Source organism: Harpia harpyja, chromosome 19, assembly GCF_026419915.1.
Source record: "Harpia harpyja isolate bHarHar1 chromosome 19, bHarHar1 primary haplotype, whole genome shotgun sequence".
NCBI classification, from domain to species: Eukaryota; Metazoa; Chordata; class Aves; order Accipitriformes; family Accipitridae; genus Harpia; species Harpia harpyja.
The window spans coordinates 3,426,841-3,447,854 of record NC_068958.1 but is presented as its reverse complement, the minus strand read 5'-3'; the positions used below and the strand labels follow the sequence as shown (position 1 = coordinate 3,447,854).

At 44.6% G+C, this 21,014-nt stretch overlaps 1 protein-coding gene across 1 annotated transcript in view; it reads left to right on the top strand.

Moving 5' to 3' along the window:
• The first annotated feature begins 3,464 nt into the window (after window positions 1–3,464).
• CCDC187 (coiled-coil domain containing 187) overlaps window positions 3,465–21,014 on the top strand; it is a 37,281-nt gene continuing 19,731 nt past the window's right edge. The window contains exons 1-14 of the mRNA XM_052815671.1: window positions 3,465–3,809; window positions 4,153–4,236; window positions 4,977–5,020; window positions 5,837–5,930; window positions 7,043–7,112; window positions 7,566–8,194; window positions 9,562–9,687; window positions 10,116–10,214; window positions 13,395–13,523; window positions 14,257–14,939; window positions 15,307–15,398; window positions 15,528–15,626; window positions 15,891–16,570; window positions 17,398–17,497. Of these exons, the coding sequence (XP_052671631.1) occupies window positions 4,194–4,236; window positions 4,977–5,020; window positions 5,837–5,930; window positions 7,043–7,112; window positions 7,566–8,194; window positions 9,562–9,687; window positions 10,116–10,214; window positions 13,395–13,523; window positions 14,257–14,939; window positions 15,307–15,398; window positions 15,528–15,626; window positions 15,891–16,570; window positions 17,398–17,497 (2,888 nt within the window). The 5' untranslated portion in view covers window positions 3,465–3,809; window positions 4,153–4,193. The remainder of the gene's footprint in view (window positions 3,810–4,152; window positions 4,237–4,976; window positions 5,021–5,836; window positions 5,931–7,042; window positions 7,113–7,565; window positions 8,195–9,561; window positions 9,688–10,115; window positions 10,215–13,394; window positions 13,524–14,256; window positions 14,940–15,306; window positions 15,399–15,527; window positions 15,627–15,890; window positions 16,571–17,397; window positions 17,498–21,014) is intronic.

Here is a 21,014-nt window from a genome sequence, read left to right as displayed (position 1 = left end):
CTCTCACAAAGCTAGGCACACAGAGAAAACCAGCAAGAGAAATAAAAGAGCGTGTCTGCCAGAGCTGTGAATTATTGCTTATAAGATCCTAGGAGTGTATCTGGTGGGCACAAAAGTGTAGCTGCATGATACGCAGCTCTTTCAAAACACAGAGACTTAGGAGGAATTTCTGGTTTTGGTTCACATACATACGTACTTCCTGAATTTTGCTAGGCCTTGTGGGTTATTGGTTTAAATATTTCCTAAACAGTGACTGTGCATAACAGTGGAAACGGAAGCCTCTGGGAGGTGAGCCTGCAGCCTGAACGGTGTCAAACAATCCTCCAGACTCCAAAGAGCCTTGTACATGGTTGAGCAATTACCAAGCCCACTTGCCTTTGCCTTGCAAAAACACCAGAAAACCATGCTGAAACTCAGAGTGCCACAGTGTGGCAGAGTTGGGCCCTTCTTGTCCCACTTCATCATTGTGCATCCAAGTGTAATGGTAGTGGAAACTGCTGGTTGGGAAAGGGCAGAGACTCGTATCTGGACAATATGCTCTCCGTGGGATAATCCCATGCAATGGGTTAGCAGCATCTCTCTTGGCAATTCTTAGCTGCAAGAAACTTTGCAATATCCTTTCCAGAAAAAGCCTAAAATGGCTTTTGTAAAACCTCCACTGAGTACGCGAGAGCCTGTAGTCTAATTTGCTAAAACGAGTAGGTGGTAGTCTGAGTACCTCTGTAAGGGAAATTCAGTGTTTGAGGGCTGATGCATCATAAACGCCATATGAGTGAAAACACGGGGCCTAATTCTGTCTTAGTTCCATGTGACAGGAGCTGTGGAGTGAGCAGGCCAGAACCGTACATGACTGGCTCATTTTGCTCATACAGATCTAAAATACAAATCCAAATGGATTTGCTCCTGTCTGCCTCGGCTCACACTTGGCTCCCTGACTTGGGACTTTCACACACTGCAGAAGTGGGATTTGGCCCAATGATAGGTTTCACTTCATCTCTCAGCAGATTTGTGGTCTAACACTCCAAGATGTGCAGCATAACATGCTGGCAATCTGTCACTCTCCTGGCTCTCGTCAGCTCCAACAGCTTGCTGAGAAAAAACAGTGCCAAAATAGATGCCAGTCCGACCTGAGGGACTTGGGAAGCATAGCCTGTGCGTAGCCAAAACTCCGCCTGTCACAGCATGTGCTCCTCCATCAACCCAGCAGGCTGGGACCAGACCTGGGCTTTGCTGGTTCCTGCCGCAGTTTCCCATCTTACCAAATCTTCACTGAAGGTTGCCCTCCTGCTGCTGAGGTTTCACATTACTGTTCTCACTCTTCGGTGGACCAGTTCACTTGGCATGGTGGCTGCCTGTGAACCCGGAGACTGCAGTTAGGGCTCTTATCACTTGCGTACCCTGAATAGCTGTGGCTCCCCTCTTGGATGAGCTCTGCATTCCTAGCACTGAAACCTCTAATCAGGCCAAAACGTTGGCTTGGAACAGCTTGAAATGGGAACTTCGTGACTCCAGTCTGCAGCTCAGGAATTCCTTGTTTGGTTAGACTTGAGAAGCTGAAATGCTGGGGATATCTGAGCACAGACTGCAGTGACATTTATTAGATTAGCAGTCTGAGTCTGTTTCTTCAAGGGAACTTCTCTAGAGACCACAGGGACCCACATACATGAAAGGATGTGGTGTCGGTGTCTTGCTTCACCATCTGAGTACTTTCCAGTAATAACGAACACTTACAATACTGACAGTGCTGCTTAAAGCAAATCTGTAGAATTATAAAGCATGAACAAATAATTGAGGACATAAACCAGAAAAAAAGAGCCAGACTGAATATAAGCCAAAATCCTGATGAGACAGTACATCAGTCTCTGCTTTATAGTGAGGTGGGACCCAGAAGAGGATACAGAGCCTCTTCTCAGGGGACTTACTGAAATTCAACCCATGACAGCAGTAAGTGATTGCCACTGCTGTAGGGTAACAAGAAATGTGCTTTATCCCTATTTGTTTGTCTGTCTTGTATTCACACACCTTCCATGAATATCTGAGGCAATGGCAAGTATAGCCTTGGGACCTGCAGAACTTCAGCATATATGAGAGGATATTTGTGGGAAGCAAATTTACAATTCAGAAATGGAAAAATTTCACAGAAAACCAATGTCTAAGGACCATCCAACCAAGGAAGAGAAGCAGCATTGAATTATCAGCCTAGTCTTGGCCATTATATGTTGATTGTAGTAGTTTTGGTTGTAACCACAGATCCAGGAATTAGCTGTGAGTAACTCTGGGGCAAAGAGCTGCAGAAACCAAGTCTCCCGAAACAATGCATGGGCAACATGCAAACAGAAGGCAAATTCACCAACTGAGATACACCTTAAGGGATGCTTAGCCTTCTGCAGCCATAATCTCGGGAGGGTTTAAGAAATGCCCTGGCAGGCCTCAGTCCAGGATGTCACTGCCCGTTGAAGCCCATCAGAAAGATGCTCTGTGAAAAGTATGAGAACGAAGAGGAGAGTGAATCACTGCTATAGCAAAAGTTTTTCTGCTGCTACCCATTCCAGGTTGTCTTTGACCAAGGTGGCAACTGCTGTTCTCCTGGGTTGTCCAGGCAGAAACTGGGGCCCAGAGCCTCCCAGCACTGAGTGCTTCATCTCCTGTCTGCGAGCTCAGTTTGCCCTCTGCTGTTTGCTGAATAAACTGTTCCCTCTGGTTAATCCAAAATGGGAGGGTAAGAACAGCAGGACTTGAACAACCAGAATGGTTACCCCCAGATTTCAAATGCTTAAACTTAAAAACTGTGACACTTAAAAAAAGTGACAAAGGGGGGAAAAGCCTTATCTGAGACTTTAGCATACACTGACTTTATATTCTCAAACTTTTCTTTACAATCACAAAGACCAGAAACCCTTTTTTTCATTTCCCCCTAAATAAAAGGCAATATTCAGAATTAAGCCCCCTTCTCTCTTGAGACCAGGGATTCAGGTGTGACAGAAAGTGCTTCTGAGAGCAAGATCAAAGGCTGGATGAACCCACAGAGGAAGGTGTGAGGAGAGGTGCCCCAGGATGACAAGAGGTGCTCTGCAACGAGGAAAGGTGCCCTGTGATGAGGACTCAGATAGGTCTGGTTTCTTCCCCTGCTCTGGCACCATATTCTCTCCCCATCCCAGAATTGCAGAGCTGCTTCCACCTGGGCCCCAGGTTGGTCGCCCTGCTCCTCTGCAGCCCTGCCCTCTCCTCTGCAGCCATCCAGCCCTGGGAGCAATCATCGCCAGGATGCCGGACACCCTGGAAAGGACGCAAGGGCTTGTCAAGAAAGCTGCTGGCATCTTGCCACATGTTTGCAAGCTGAGATCAGCCTTCAGGCTCCTCTTGTTGCTGTTTGTTTTCTGCTCTGTTCCTAACAGCCTCTCCCTGTGCTGTCACTACTGTCGCCCTGCACAGAGGGACTCAAACAAAGGTGTGGCGATGGTTGATGGCAGGCTGGGCTGGTGGGACTCCTCTGGACGTTGTCCCGCGCCTCCCAGCACTCATGGGCAGGGCAGGGACTGACCTGGCGCTTGTCTCAGAGGAACTTCTGCATTCCCAGCTGGTGCCGGGGAGCTGGTTCCTGTGGATGGCTCAGCCCAGGGAAGGAGCAGCAAATGGTATGTTCAGTGCTGAGATCTTTCTCATACCTCCCTTTGGAAGTAGTTTCTGGGATTAGCCACTGTAGAAAGACTGCAGCCCTCTCACAGATCATCTCTAAAGTGCTTCACTACATGCTTTTGCACAGCTCCTAAGGGGAAACTTTGTTACATGCGCGGATAAGGCTTGGAAAGGTAAGTGTTCATCAGGCAGTAACGGGGACATGATCATACAGTCATTACCTCAAGCGAGTGCACTGGACTCCCGAGCTCCCAGGGCAGCTCTTCGAGGTGTATTGGTCCAGAGCAGGACATTTACCAAGTGTGTCATATCCCTGTCTCTCCCCAAGACTCCTTCACAAGGCTGAGGAAATTAATAACAACAGGTAACATTTGCAAACACCACAGAAGTGTAAATGATGAGGGTCTTTATGGGCAGTCAGCAATTATAGATGAGAAAAAACATATATAGGCATAAAAATTGACCTAGGCTTCTCAAAGGGCAGCAATGACTAGTCCTTTTGCATGGTTATTTCAGACATGGCTATCCAGTAAGCAGAGCTCTAGCACAGCTGGAAGATGGATAACAGTTTCGCATCTGGAGAATCAGATCCTCTAGCTGGTACGTGGGTAATGAGATTCCATTTTCTTCTGTACAGTCATAGCAGAGACTTGAATAACTTTATTTTAAACCAAGGATGTATTGCTTATTGAAAGACTTTAGTGCTTAGTTTAATCTGGATTGCATGACTTCAAATACAATGGAGCAAATATTTTGAAGTTTGGAGAGTGCTGGACAGTTTTGTAACTGTGCTTGTAGCTCCTACAGCAACACCAAAACTCCCCATTTCATGCTGCTTTCTAACAAAAACCTGCTCTATGAATCTTCCTCAGCCTGAAGTCACCAAGACTCAGTTACTGTTGGATGTATGCAAAAAGTTCACACCAGGAGCTTCTCTGTATCTGATGTGTTGCTTTGTTTTTTCTGTAAAAAGACATGAGCCATTCTTACTCTCACAAATAATCCTGTATGGGTCTTTTTTTGTAAGTAACCACTACCAAATAGGACTGAATTGGGAAATTCAGCTCAGTCTTTCTTAAATACATGCAAAACCACCAGCCAATATCAGTGAGGATTTTGCTGAATAAGCACTAACACAGCTTAAAGAGCATTAGCTCTGACAGAACTAAGAACACACTGACAGCAAGCCATATATAAAAGCAGTCCAGATACAAATTTTCAGGAGCAGTTCTGTGTTTCAGCCACCAGCTCTATAATCTGTTCTGGCTTGGGGATGAGGGGAAATTGTCTATATGTGTGAAGAGATGCTAAAACATGTCTTTCATCTCTTGCTTCCACAGATGTGGCCTTGGCTTGGAAGAGTCTTCAGAAAGCCAAAGCAGTGGTACGTGTGGTTTGGGGAACACTTGCTGTCACATACTTTTATCGCTTCCTGTCAGCTACCTGTGCATCACCTCCACAGAGTTTTCTTTCATGGAAACAGTGTTATTGAAAGCAACGTAAACATGCCATTTTGTTTGTTCTTTTGCAATGAACATATAACCCCTTTAATCATTTGCTAAATGACAAAAAGAGGATAAGGAGAAAAGCAAGAAATCTTAAAAAATTTCACAACACTCTTCAAAATTAATGACAAGAACAGATAAAGGTTTGCCTTGCTTGTGATTGAAGCCCTTAGCAGAATAATAGCTGACACACACTGAGCTGGGACACCCTCTGAATTCTCCCTGTCTTATTGTCCTCTTAGTAGGAAACATAATAATGCTTATGTCAGGCACAGCAGCTGCAGTCGTAACAGTGAAATTGCTTGGATGAATATATAATATCCAAATGCATGCAGTGTTGCTTGCGCAGTCAAGATGTGACACTAGTATCACACTGTTGAAGTTGCTATTGGCTGGGGTTATTCCCAGCTTATGCTGTTTTTAAAAACATCAGAGCAGCTCTGGTAAAAATCTGAGGCACACATACATGCAAAGTGTAAATAATGGAGAGAGGTGATTTCATCTCTTATCTTCCCAGTCAGCTGCATTCTTTCCAACTGTAGGAAATACCACATGGAACATGCTCAGACATGCCAGTATTTACAGAGTAACTAGGAGCTGCAAAATTAATCAGAGAAACAGTGTATGCCAGCAAAAGGCTACCACAGAAAAAAAACATATGTCTCCCTTCAAAAGAAAAATCTGCCTTTTCACAGCTACAAAGGATTGAAAACAAATTTTATCATCAAACGTGGAGTTGTGCCAAATCACAGGCAGCCGGAAGAAAGCTTTGGCATGAAAAAAGCTTTGGTGAGTTCTGAGCTACTGGGAAACTGCTGAGACAGGGGGACTGCTTTGGTGCTGGAGGGAAGGGAAGGTGACAAGAGGTAGTGAAAGGCTCTCTTTGTTGATGAAAATCAATCAGCTTTCTACTAATGTTCCCAGAAGAATATCACAATGCGCAAGGAGTCACACCTTGCTGGAGAGAGCTCAGGCAAAAGATGCAGCATTAATACCCAGCAGCTACAGAAAAGTAAAAGCTACTTGTGCTTGTCCTCTGAAGTTTTTTTCCTAGACATAACTGAAGTGATGTAAATACAGCATTTTGTTTCTTTACTTTGCAGGAAATACATAATGTGTTTAAAATCAACTCTAAAAGACAAAATGGGATAAGAAAAAAGTAGGAAATTTAACCAAATTCCAGAAGACTCTTAAAAACTAATAACAAGAACAGACTTCACTTGTTATTATTTTTGCATCTGCTGGGTATTTGTTTTTGAGATGGCTTATTGGCTGGGAACAGTTTAAGCTGCCAGCCTTTAATATTTATGGATGCTATTTCCTCCCTAAGCAGCTCATGGAGATGGCTCACTGCCTGGGCCCCAGTCTCAGTAACAAGGATAGCAAGAGAGGTGTGTTGAGCAGATCTGTTAGAAGCTTTTCTGGAGCTTGTGGTTTTGCATGTGAATCTTTTTTCTTGCTCCCAAACCATTTGAACAAAGGAAGGAAAGAGGAGATGAATGTTTCTCACTGGGTTTAAATGACAGGGGCGTGATGTGACCTGGTGGAGCACACTTTAACACCATATACTGTGGTACTCAAGTAGCTGGGACACAGGGTACTAAAGGTAACATGGGTTTCTGTGCAAGCTAGTAACCAAATACTCAGTCTGCCCTGCAGACCTGGGTGGCATGGAGACAGTGTACACAGAGATTTTTACACCAAAGAACAAACTCTCACTTTTCCATCCCAGAACTGCAATGCTGGCAGGCTCATTACCAAGTACGAATGAAATCGTACCCAGGTATCCAAAGGGCCAGATTTGGTTGGGGAATAGTCCCCAGTAAAAGGAACTGTTTTAATTTAATGGTTAAGGAACATTTTTGACATTTTGACATTGACATAATTTTGCTATGGTGTAGATGGCAAGAAGAACAAAGATGAAACAGCCTCAAATGAGAAAAAGAGCAATGAGATTCCTCCAGCCTGCAGGTAAATAATAACCTTAACGTACAGCATTTGGTGGATGAAAAGACAAAGGCACACGTGAAGAAGTTTAACGTTCTGGGATGCAGGACTTCAGAAAAAGTTTAGCACCTTACTATTTATTAGAAAAAAAGAAAAAGTCACCAAACAATTTCACCCTTGGAAATGCTGACCAACAAGACAGTGGAAAAGCCAATGCCCTGACATGAATTCTCTGTGTTAGTCTATCTGCCCATTCTTGTAATAACTCTTGTCAGACCACTGTTTGCTTTGCACTTCCCCAAATATTATCTTCATTTGCCAGACTGTTGGTAACTGGGAAAATGCTGATCCTGTGGAGACACTGAGATCACCATCGGAGCATGTTGTAGAAACTCCACTGTCATTCATATTAGCAGTATATTGAACAATTTCATAATACACCCCTACATATTCAGTCTTGTTTTTCTTTTTCTTAAGAAAGGGAAACTGTGCTGCTCTCTCCTCTGCTTGGTCACAGACCTGTTTCCTCGAAAGCCCTGCTGTGAGCTTTGACCCATCCAGAATGATCCCTCTGTTCCCCAGCGAGGACGCACGCTCATCACCTTCCAGCCCTGCCAGGAGGGAGGCTGCGGATGGCAAAGGCACACTTGGGACACAATCACCTGCAAAGAGCCTGTACCGACCAAGAGGGGACAATTTCAGGGAGCAGGCAGATTCAAGAGGTCACACAGTACAAAAGGAAAAATCTCCCTGCTCTCTGCATCACCCACCTCACTCCCCTGCAGGGAGCAGTCCATTCTCAGCTGTCCCACCTGGCAGCAGGAGCAACGCTCCTGTGCCCACGGCTGTCCTGCTTCCTACACACCACCTTTCATCAGCCAGCAAGCCCAGTGATCAGGAACTGGAAGAGTTGGGGAAAAAAACACCTCAAAATAAATTAGAGCAACTCAAGAAGAGAATCCAGGAACAGAAGCAAAAGCAGCAAGTAGCATCTCAGGAGCAGAAGTGCCTGATTTCTGCCTACGCTGAAGAACCACTGCAAAAAAGACCCCTGAAGAGAAAGGTGTGCAAAGTGGCGTCTGCTCCTCCTCCTCCAGTTTACAGAGGTCAGTAGTAGTGTGGCATCTATGGAGAAACTGTGTATTACCTGGCAGTGCTTTGGCTGAATAACTAACCACACAGCTACCACCCCACGCTTTGGTATATGTGGGGCAGCAACCATGTTCATGTGATAAATTCATTTACTTCTGCAGCCCTTGGGGGAGCTATAAACCTCCCTGTGCTATACATATCAACCTGCTTACTAAGTTCACTTCTCTACTGGATTTACTCCCCAGCATGCACAAATTTATAAATTTCTTTCCACAAAATAGTAAAGAATTTGCTGCAAATATATTATTTTCTCCCCTTTCCTCCCACATTCTTCCTTTTGCCACATATAAAGCATGAAATGGAAAACAGCTGCACAGTACTGTGGAGAGGCATCACAGGTATTTAAAGCAGGAATTGTGTAGTTCAGAGGCATTACAGGGGATTTAACAGTTCATTCAGTGGAACTAGTGTGGATCTGAAAGCAAATATTATTAGACTTCCTTATCCTGCTTTGCTGCTAAATTTGGGCCTGAAGAACCATTCATCTACAGCTGTCACTTTAGTTTAGTGTGATTTAAGATCTCAGATTGGTGTGAGTAATGCATGGACTCAAGAGCAAGGACTGCCTACGGCTAGCCCAGTTAGCCTGCCCACTTGGCAATCTTTTCAGCCAACGGGGGATTACTGAGGGTATATTAGACTAGAGAAGACGAGCTGAAAAGCTGTACATAATAAATCTTATTGCTATAATAGCATTAGTGTTAATTCATTGGGCACTATGATCCCTGTCACACACCACAGGCTTCCACGGGCGTTTCCCTTAGATTTGCTCCAGATCACCTTTTACAGCAATGTATGGATGTATTTTATGGTGCTCACCTTGGGTCTGTGGGAGCACACATCCGTGCTGCCGTCTCCTCCTTTCAGCTGAATCAGGCAGTGCTTTCTGTCATCACTGCACAGCGTTACCCCTCCTAATACCCAGAAGCCAAAGCCACAATCCCTCCTGAGCCTCTTTTGAACATTCTCAGGGGGAAGGCTAGTTTAGTTTGTTTTTAACCTGGATCATTTTATGTAACTGAGATAGGGAACTACCAGACAAACAGTTCAACTTGCAGAACAGAGGCAGAACAGAGGCTGAAGATTAACAGCTCCAGATGCTCGGTTCAGATGCAGCTTGTTCAGTTTGTCTGACTGTACTCTACCACTGAAAAAAGTGTGTCATAGCTGCTTTGCCAGATACTACCTCTGTCAGATATCTGCAGTCTGGCCTAGGAAGCCTGCTTCTGCTTTTCACATGTACAGGTGCTCAGTGCTATTGGATACCAGCATTTGCACTGCTCCTTATAGCCTAAGAGGTTTAAAGTATCTGTTTTTCTAGGTTTTAGTGCTGTGAACCTGAGGTCTGCTCTCTCCTTGCCTGATGAAGTTCACAGAATACCAGGCAGAGAAGACTTTACCATCCCTGGACAAGGGAGGGGTTATAACCCCCCCCCCAAGATCCCAGGTTAGCAATACTGTATCATAACAGTTTGTTACAGGCAACTTGCCCAAGCATGCAGTGTTTGTGTACTCTGCAGAGAAAGGTTAGTCTGGATCTCCAGAGAGATGCCAAGGGGAAAGGTGTCCCATTGCACCCACTGGATGTGCCAGTTAGGTTAGGGCTGTTTGCATGGTACGCTGTTGTATGGGTAGATGGTGTCACGGACACAACCTCAGGGATCCAAGCCAATGCTTGCTTTGCTGGGACATCTCCAGTGCCACCAGAAAAGGTGTCCTGCTTGTTCAGTGACCAGTGTCATTAAAGAGACTCCCACTTTTTCATTCCAAGTGAATGGGGCTGGGTTTGGTTTGTTGTTGACAGCAGTCATGTCTGAAGTTTGATTTTAACTGCACACTAATTCTTTTCTGTGTTTTTTTGCCTCCTGATTAAAGACCAAAGAAAGAGAAGCTCAGCACAGAGAATTCAAACACAAAGCCAGAGACAGCCTTCACCCAAGTCCTTTGTTCTGGAGAGAGCAGCAGCAGGTAAAGGTAAGGATGAAACTCATGAGAAATTACACAGACCAATGGACAAAACTGCTGGAGGTCAGTGGCATCTGGGCACTCACCTGCCAAAATCTTTAGCTGGTTATTAAAACAATACCAAATCCTAGGATTCCACAGTCAAGGACCAGAGCCTAGTTATACCAAGCAGGTAACAAAGAAAACCACTGAAGGAACAGACAAAAATCAGTATTTGTTCAAGGAGGCAGAAGATGACCACCAGCAGTACAAGGACACAAGGCTTAATTTCTGGGTTAGCTGCTGGTGAATCGTGCTGAGGCACCCAGGTTGGGGTATCAGACTGGCCACTTTCTGTCACTGGATTTTTGGGTAAAGCTTGGCAAGTCACTGCCATACACCCCCCGCTGCTGGGCGCTCCACGTGCAAAGGATTTGCTGCATGCTTCGTGCCTGTGCCCACATGCATTACCCAAGAACCCACCTTTGTCCAAGAACCCGCCTTTGTTACCTTTGACAATTTGTCACACCATTGCCTGCAGCAGTTGAATTCCAGACCTGCCAGGATTAAAAATCATCAGAAATGAAAAATAAGCCATATGGCCCAGGTGGGAAGAGCTGTCTGTCATCTGTTCAGTTCTGTGTTCCCTAATGAATTAAGAGTGCCACCAAAAGGCGGGGATTTCCTGGCCGCAAAATGGGGACCGAATCAAACTAGTGAAAAGTCAGATGAATTATCCACAGCCTTACTACAAAGTCAACAGCAGGAACAGGAGTCCCAATCACTAGTTCTCAGTTTTCTTTGACCCGTATGTCTAAGTGCAGATTTGAATTACTGGAGTAATTTTGCCCATTTAGTGCTATTACTTTGCCTAGGAAATGGTTGTATTCAGACTTTGTGGGGAACAGGGCAGATAGTGGAAGTGCTACCGGTGCTGCTCACTCAAAGCAGTTGTATTTTACGCTAGCCAAGGTACTAGGTATGTAACTTGTGTGAAACAGAAAGAAAAAAATCCAAGCTATCTAATACCATGCAGATGAAATTATGAGCATAGTGGCATCGTGTGCTCTACTACCTAAGTGCTATTTAAAATGCATGAAATATATAATAATTTCATTCTCCCTCCTTTTTTTTTTTTGTTTTAATGGATTGTTTGAAAAATGGCTTGATCTTCCTCTGAGAGTGGGTCATAATAAGACCATGCCACATGAAGCATTCATCATTGTAACTGCCAGTGTCATGGTATCTTTATTGGCTATTAGTTTCTGTCAGTGAAAGAGCCAAGGCAGGGCTACGAAGAGATGAATGAGGGGCAGGGGTCAGAGCTAGAGTACTCAGGAATTTGATGAATTATAAATTTGCTGTAGTTAACAAAAAATTAAGTCACAACAGCTATAAAATATTCATCTGTTCATAGGTAGAAAAAAACCACGAGAATATTTAAATCAAAAGATTTTCTTCTAGCAACTGTTTTCATCAGAAATGCAGGCTGCTCTTGAACTTTAGCATAATAGTTTCTGTAGTTAATAAACACTGTGTAGATAAAAAAGATTTAATTGAAATCAGACAACATGGTGAAGTACAGGTTGTTAGATCTACATATTACTTTGTCAGTTGCATTCAGCGAACCTAAGACAGCATACCAAATAAATGCATCCTGCATTTTTAATACTGCTAAACTAGAAAACAAAGTAATACAGCAAGGTGTTTCATTAAAGACACTGATGGATCTTAGCCCTCCTAAGCCCAACAGATTCTGGCAATGCCATCCATGGTTCTTCCTGTCGGACACTGAACAAACTGCATAGATCTAGTGAATAATTCCTCTGAAGACTTCCCAAGTAAGTCCACATGATTATAGGAAGTGACTTCAGCCCCACAAAGAGTGAAGCTCTTCCTTGTCTGAAAAACATCATTCCCTTGTGACACGGCCTAAACTGCATGATTAAGATGCGCCTCCAGAGCATCTCAGAGTCTGCTGCAAATTCAGCTAATGTAAGTGGCTGTGACTCTATCAGTGGCGATGGTACAGAGCCCAGGACTGTTAGCTGAGAAGATGTTGCCTTACAGCTGTTGTTCACAAAGCAAAGGGGAATCTCAGGACAACCCCATCAACCAGTCAGTCTCTGAAAGTGCTTTGTGTCCAACAGATGATTCTCAGAGGTGCTGCACACAGTCAGCTCAGCACATAGACAAGTTTACTGAACAGAAGCTGGAAAAGCCTGACACAGTCAGTTGACTGAACCACATCTTTGAACTGAGGCTGATACTGACTTAAGAGTAAAATCTTTTCTTTAAGAAAAAGCTTTAATTTTTTCATTGGGGGAGAATTTGGTGGGGAGGATTTCCATGCAAAAACCAAGTAAGTACTTGTTTAGTCACCTTCTGCTAGAGAAGTGGTTGCAATAAATACATAATTATGCCAGTGCAAGTATTGGCATGCTGTGAATGCAATCTGAAATTATGAAGTAAAACAGTGATAAATGTTGTTTATTATGTGACACCACCTATTAAGCAAGAATAATTTGTTTGTGCTGCATACTGCATCGTTTATTTTTGCATTATACATTGTCCCTCGTCCTGTATCGTTCATTGATTCTTCCACACTGCATCCTGCTGATTCTTACCAGTTTAAAAATGAATTATTTTACTCTAGTGAGTTTGAAGTAATCACAAGAAAAATAATATTTTCACTATTCCCCTCCCTCCAGGTCTCAAATCTGTTGGTACCCAGCAAGTACCAGCTGTCATCATAGAAGGATGTTCTCAGATGCTCTCAGGTCAATGTCCCGACCTCTTCTTAGTGTTCTTGAGGACTCTGGGAGTCAAGGGTTTCTGAGTAAAACTTGTAAGAACTGTGTGAACATGATACAAGTGTTAAATTATATAAATGCTAATGGTAATGCCTTAGGAAATCACTTAAACTTCATTTGTTGCCCTCATCTGATTCATGAACCGGCTCTCTGTCAGTTGGTGAATAGACCCTAGCAGAGTTACAGCCTCCAAAGTTTGAGTGCTTTAAAACCTTTTTGTTATCAAAGTAGCATCAACTTTTTTTTTAAACCTGCTCTGACTGAAACTTTTTAGATCTCCCCACACCTTGAGTGTGATTCCTGGAAAACACCATTAAAAAGATTTATAATACAGTTACAACTTTCTTTCAAAGAACATGTGAGGGTTTAATAATTAAATACAAATCCTCTGTTTCAGGTGTGAAGGTACCTGGCGCTTCTGCATGGAGAGAAGGTCAGAAGTTAGCTAGAAAGTTGCTTGGTCCACTCCCTACATTTCCAAATCTGAGGCGCACAGCTGAAGAGCAGACCACAGCAAATGGCTTTGGTACAGTTGCCTCTCTACAACACTAGTAGTTCTGGCACACAAACAAAAAAGTGGTTTTGTTAAAACTAGTTGAAACAAGACGTTTCAAGGGCCTATCTTTAATGACTCTTGCAATAACTCACTTGTCAGGTTAACAACCCCCCAGAACAATTACTAAAGCTGTTGTCCATGGTCAGCTGGCACATTGAATCCATTGTGGTTTTGAAGAGACAATGCAAATGTACTGTGTCCTTAAAATAAGACTTGTCTGGATCATGACACAGGTTATGTCTCCCCAGCAGAGATACAGTATCAGCTCCATGTCCCACACATACTAGCATACTCTGCTTTTTAGCTGTGCCGGTTTGCCAGACACAGCTGTAGAGCTTCCCGGGGTCTACCAACAGCTGAGGCTGGCCACTGAGTTCTCACTGTGCTACACTGACAAGCATAAGAGGTTTATGAGATAAAGGGTTTCACTGCCCATGTATATTAAATTCTATTTGTATTGAAGGGCCACAAAGTACACATCATTTGTGTAACTGGCCACTGCAACTTCAAATTTCACCCTTGCAGATTTATCTTCTTCCTAGAACATTGCAGATTTTACAACAGACATACAAGCCTGGGCTACCCATGCAAATAGTCCTCAGACCTATAGTAGGAAGCAGGTTTTGAGATCACATGATAGATACAGGAATTGATACATCTCTGAAGTAATAACACCACTGTTGTTTCCAAATGCTTTCCACAGAACCTGGTAAAGGATTTGAATTCAAAAGCTGTGTGGTTACCCCCAGCAACACTATTGAAAGGGGCAGCAATGCACCAACCAAGGATACAAAACAAATACTCAGGAATTTACACTTGCAAAGCCAGTATCATGATGAACCCAGACATACGAGGCTCCCAAAAGATACTGCAAAAGGAAAGGTAGAAGTTCTGCAGCGATACCTCAGGATCCATTCTCCTTCACCTGGACCTCGAGGCATAACTCCCTCTGCCTTCAGTGGGGAAAAGATACAGTCTTCATTAATGAAAGATGGGGCCAAGCCCAGCACCTCAGGAAACTGCAGCAGAGAAAAAAGCACATCTTCTCAGAGACAGAAAGGCTCAAGCAGCTCTGCACAGAAAGGGTCTGAAAAAGAAAACCTTAAGCACCCTTCAAAGAGGAGGGTAAACATTAAAAAACATCACTCCTACAGCCCTGAAATTGTTCAGGAATTTATGTATCGAAAGAATCAAGAAAGAAAGAAAAAAAGCCTAGAAGAGAAAAAGTCTTCGGTGCAGGCCACAGAGATGAGAAATAAGAGATTGCAAGAAGTATACAGGAAACAGAAAGAAGCTGTTGGAAGGAAAACATGTTCTGACCAGATGCGCAAGTTCATGGGGGAAACAGCTTCTGCAAAAGAAAGTCCTCAGTGTAAACTTAAGCAAGTAAGTCATAAAGAAGTGGCAGATTGAAAACCCTCCAATCTTGATCAGTATAGCACCATGCAGGAGATGAAACACTTCATACAAATGCTCTGAAGTGTCAGGGAGAAAAAGTTTTATCTGGAAAAATAGAGCAATTATCTTCTAATTATGGCAAGAACTGCTGGGCTCATCAGTAAGGCTGGAACCCTTGACTTCAGGGCCAAAAGCCTGGAAATCTCCATTGCTTAAGCTAAAAGAGCAGGTTTGTTGTTTGGTGCATGCAGTTTTCCAGTTACATGAACCAATTATTAAGTGGAACAAAAGCCAGATATTACCCTCATGTTGCCTAGCTATTTAGTGCTTACACTAACGGTCACTTCTGTTTCAGGAACAAACCAGTGGTGGAATCATGGAGAGGAGTTTCATGGCCCGGGTGGATAAAACATCCTGTACTCTATTAAGTAAAGATCACAGAGGCAGGTACTCAGACATAAAAAGCATCCTAGAAAGCTTCTTTCTCAGGACACGCTGCAGACTTTTAACAGTATTCTGTTGTAAACTATACAAAATAGAGCAATGGACTAATGTACTGTCATATCTCACCTTAAGGTCAGCCTCACTGCACCATGGTCCAGAGAGGTTACAGAATCTGGGAGCATCTGGGAGTGCTTTCGAACATGGAAGGACACCGATGCTCTGGCTCTCCAGGTTGAGGCAAACTTTTCAGCCTACTTTTATGTTTTCTGTTTTTAAATAATAATTATTCCTTGCCAGCCCCAGGCTGATTCTTCTCCGCATCTGTCAGCAGTTCATGTTCCATCCTGAATCTATCATTTGACAAATATATCTATAGACAGAGAAATCTATTTCTTTTTCTTTTGTGAAGCGCTTTAGCTGAGGATACTGGTCTGTGCAGAAAGCTACTGTTACTTTGTCTTTATAACGTGACATTTCTCCTTTTTGTTTAAACAGGAATCAACTTCTAGAAACAGTTCAATCACCTAAAAAAAGAGAGGCATTAGCTTCTCCAGCACCACTGGAATCCGAATGCTGGTTTCTCAGTCCTCTGAAATGTCAAGACTTGAGGGACTGCTCTCCCCCAGCTCTGCATACACCTCCTCTGAGCTTTTCCCTTCCTCAGAAAGATGCAAAACCTTACTCCAAGGACTTGACTTCTGGTCTTTCTCCATACAGAAGTAAACATGAGCGAGTGAAAGCCATACGTATTCTATCCAAGGAACTTGCAGAAAAGATTGAGATGGCAACTAAGAGACTGAATGCAGCAAGCTGGGTTAAAGAGTCTGCTGACAAAACATTGACAGAGACAACTTTGGACATTTACAATGAGTCTTCTTCTGTCCCAGAGCCTGAGACATCCAAGGATGAGCAAGACAGGACAATGACTATACAAATGCTTCTGGACACCCCAGATCCTGATGTATTATGTGTGTCATCAGATAAAGAATCTCGGGGACTGGGCAGGATTAGCCTTGTGGGTAGCACTGAGGGAGCAACAGCCTTGGACACACAGAAGGAAATACCTGCTCCTTTGCCTGGCGGGACTGCTGCAAGCAAAGAATTACCATGGATCTTTCGTAGCACAGGACAGAGGCATCTCAACACTGGGGAAGACCTGAGCAACACATTGCAAGGTAGGTCATATTGACACAATGCAACAGTGAGACTCAGATGCCATAGCCCAAGTCTTCCAAAGCTACAAAGCAGTGTTTAAGCCTGATCTCCCCTTGGCTATTGAAAGCATTGTGTCTTGGAAAATTCCTGAGCAGTGGGTCTTCTAGGCTGTATCCATACTGCTCAGAGGGAGCAGTTGCTGGAGCCTTGAGTGTTTGCAGGCTTGTTCTCTGCACAGCTCACAAATGTAATGCCAAGAAGAGTCGCAGGTGCCCTTAGCAAGAAGCACAGGCAGCCTAGGGACCCTCTGGCAGCAGCAAGTACAAGCGCCACTCCATATGCTGTTCAGTATCTTTAGATCAGTAGGGCAGAACCATGAAATTCCAGCAAATCTCCTCAGATTGGACGGTTGCCAGGATGTTAGTAGTGACTGACTTTTCTTATATGTCCCTTTGGTTATCCCTGAAAAGTCCGTCAGTCCCCCTGTGAAAGGAGAGATTGGACTGAAGTAGGGGCCATCGCATTAAGAAGTAATGATCTAACTTGAGTAATGATCTAATTACTTTCTTCTCTCATTGCACCTGTGAAACTACATCTCTTAATTTTATCTGTGGTTTTGCCACTGATTTTGGACACATCACTTCACCTTCTGGTGCCTAGGCTTTCCCAGAAGTAAGAAAGGAATTATAAGCCTAACCCCATGTACTTAGAAATCTGCGGATAAGAAGAGCTATATGGAAGTTAAGTGCTCACATATAAGTAGGCAGAGAATAGATGCCAAAGCTTGGGCCATTTCATTTCTACAAAGAGCATATCTATTAAATGCCCTCATTTGTCTTTTTAAAAGGTTTTCCTGTGAATAAGGGCTCTGAGGTGGACACAAGCCTATTGCATGAAAAGCCAATAACCGGCCCAGCCTCTCCATCTCACAGATTCCTCACTAGAAGGTAAACAAATTTGGATATATTATTCTCTGCTAAACGCGCCGCACACACACGTAGTTAAAATAAATAGCGCCAATTCAGCATGGAGCCAGACTGCTCTTTACTCCTTACCCAGGGAATTGCCAAGTAGGCAGATTTCTGACACAAGATACACTGAAAGAGGGAACCACCTATTTGTAGAGAGCCGGAAGATCAATAGGAAAGGTTCGCCCGGGGTTTTTTGGCGCCATGGAGCTCCCCTTCAGCACTTTTGCCCTGCATGCAACCTCCCGGCAGCCTGAGGAGCCTGGGAGCTGAGGGGGGGGAGGTTTCTGGCCACGCAGCCCAGCCCTGCCCCGCTTGCCCGGGGGAGCTCTGGCTCTCCACCCCTCTCTGGAGCGGGGGCAGCCCCCGGGCGGGGCGGGCGGCGGCGGCGGGGCTGACCGCCAGGGGGCGCCGTGAGCCCGCCGCCAGGGGCGCCCCTCCGCGCCCGCGGGGCCGCAGGGGCCGCTCGCTGCGCCCGCCGCCGCCCGCCGGCCTCCGGGAGCGGGAGCGGGAGCGGGAGCGGGAGCGGGAGCGGGAGCGGGAGGGCCGCCGAACCCCCCCGGGTCAGACCTCCGTGTCTGGCACCTGACAGGCAGCCCGTGCCTCCCTCCCCGCCCCGGTAAAATAAAACCCTCAGTGTTTTAACGCGTGGCGTTGGCGGGAGGAGAAATTGATTGTGAGTACCTAGTTAAATCTCCACTGATCTCCTTTTTGCAGGGGATTAAAGAGTGATTTAATCAACTGAATACTAGAAATCCATTTTGAGTAATTGTTTTCACTCACTTTGCCCCACAAGTGGGTGAAAAATTCCGATTGCTGCAGCTCTGCAGGTTGTGTGTATGTGGAGCAACACCTACTCACAAACATCAAGTTCCCATGAACAGGACGCATGTCGGAGTGTGGTGATTATTGTGGAAAATAGGCTTTGAAGCAGGAAGTTTAGAAAAAAGGGATTACATTAACGCAGGTTGTTTTCGGTCAGCCTACATTAATTAAATGTTTAATGTAGATGGCAGTCAATAGAAAACCCTCTGCGTTTAGCCTGTATCTTAGAGCGCAAAGGCATATTTGTGTAACTGCGCCAGGTGGGTCATCTCTGGTGACAGGGAGGACCATGAAGGGACCCGTTAGTTCAGACACAATCGCTAACTGCAAACCAGACTGTGCCCCTGTCCAGCCACGGAGGACAAAGCTGGAGTCCCCGCAGGGGCCGCACGTCTCTGCAGAGAGGTCTTCCCTTAGAGAATAAATCCCCTGAGCCCTAGATTAAATATGACCTGCACAGGCATTACCAAAGAAAGGACATATGTGCAGCAAACTGGCCACTGCGTCCCCAAATTCCCGTTCAGAGCGAAGGAGGAGGTGTTGGTGCTGCAGGATCCCTGCCCAGGCGGGGATGGAGTGGCTCTGCTTAATGGGCAGTTCATCAGGCCCTGGGACGGAGCGGGCTGTGCCAAACTGCTTGCAGTTAAACTGCAGAAAGCTCTAATGGGAAGAGCGGTTTGTTTAACTGAAGACAGGATATAAGGCACAGCATTCTTTTTAAGAAGATTGTTTACAGCTTTACAGTGCAAAGTAAACAAGAGGAAAATGAAAATTGGAGAGATAAGTCCAGACAGCTCAGCTTACCAAAGTTATGAAGAGTAATTACTGGAATTACTGAGAGTTAAAACCCTGTTCTTTGTGCGCAACTACCACATTCACAAAGGCTGGGCTGATTTCTGCTCTGAGAGATCAGTTGCAAGGATTATGGAGCTGTTCTGTCACAGAAGATGGCAAATGTATAAAACATGAGCACTCGGCACTCAGAGCGTGCAGTGAAGTGTCAGAGCTGCGTACGCGCTGCACCTTAGAGAGCACAGCCCACCAGTCTGGAGAAAATGGTGGGGTCCATTACTCTTGTCTTGAAGCGTGCGTGTTTATAGGCAACTCTAATTCACGGTAATGGAAGGTAGGTGCAGAACCCCCTTGGGTCCCGAAGGGAATAGCCCCTCCGCTGTAATGGACAAGCATCAGACAAAGTAGAAATAAGACAGATTGCACTGATCTCCTGAACAATGCAATTACTGAGAAAGCAAAGCTCCCGTGTGTTTGAGCAGTGGAGTCAAAGTCCTCAGAGCATCACAGAAAGAAAAAGACCAATAAAACCTCCCAAACAACAAATCGCAACCCTGTTGCGAATGCTGTTTCAAAAGATGAGGAGAGCTACTTGCAGATAAAATATCACTGTATTTAGAGATTAGAAGTGGAAAGCGTTGCTATGTTGTGAACAACTCCAGACTCATCTCCTTGTGGGTTGAGGGCTCCCTCTAATGCAGCAGTAGTGACAGTAAGGGGACGATACAAAGGAAAGACCACCCCATGTCTAACCCTTTCTTAGCCTCTAGTAAAATAGATAATACAAATGTTCAGTGTAAAAGCCTGTCTTTGAATTGTCTTCAGCTTTTATTTGCATATGATCTAGATTCTAATTTTGCACCTAGCGTGCACACTCACTCATGGGAAGCAAAAGTGGATGAGAGTCCTTCTGTACACACCAGTAGGCAGCACATGCCAGTAAGGACAACATGAGGCTTCCATGACCAAGCTGTTCCTGAAGTTGCTCCGGTACCAACTGATTCACATGCCTGCCGAGGGCATACATCTACGATCTGATCGGAGAGAAAGCCACATGGTAGAGGAACACCAGTGTGTTAAGGAGGTGACTGAGAAACATGTTTTCCAGGGTCATAATTCCTCCTGCTGCAGACACATTTGCACTGTGAGTGCATGAACTCCATATGGGGGAGTGTTAGTAGGGAGTGAAGGAAGCGTGTCTCTTCAAAAGTTTACAGGACTTGGCTACCAGGTGGGGATAGTGCTGTGTCTTAGCCCTTGGTAAATCCATGCCTGTGTAGCTCATCACCCGTGTAGCTAGAGCTAGGTTAGAAAATATGATAGTGAAAGCAGCTGAATTGGGTCTATGCTCTGACTTCCACTGTTGCTACCAGCAATAATGAGTTATGAGTCCACAGTTGGCTACAATGGATGTTCTCTTCAAGAGTTCATCTAAACCAAGCCACCTGTTAAAAACTGACTGTTTGCTGGCCTCATTCACAAATACAAAACAGCCAGTGTTACAAAATCAGCACTCTTGAACATGATCTTATCCACAGCCAGTTTCAACAACACAGTTTTGTGTTTACATGTTTAATTATAGCTGTGAAAACAGTGACTCATGTTCATGCAAGAAATCCTGCAGGTGCCTCTTTCCATAAGAAACGTTCCTATTTCATGCACGGCTGCTCTGCAGTCCACAGGGGCGGCTGACGGAGATTTGTTGCTAATGCAAATGACACACTGATGGGAATTCTCCAAACTGCCAGAAAATGCGTATGCAATTTCATCCTTATTTTGATTCAGTTACCCATATAAGTGGATTTCTGTTACATTCTTGAGAGTCAAAAAGACCATAACACTTTTGCCATAAGTTCAGTTTTGAAAGTGCACTGGGCAG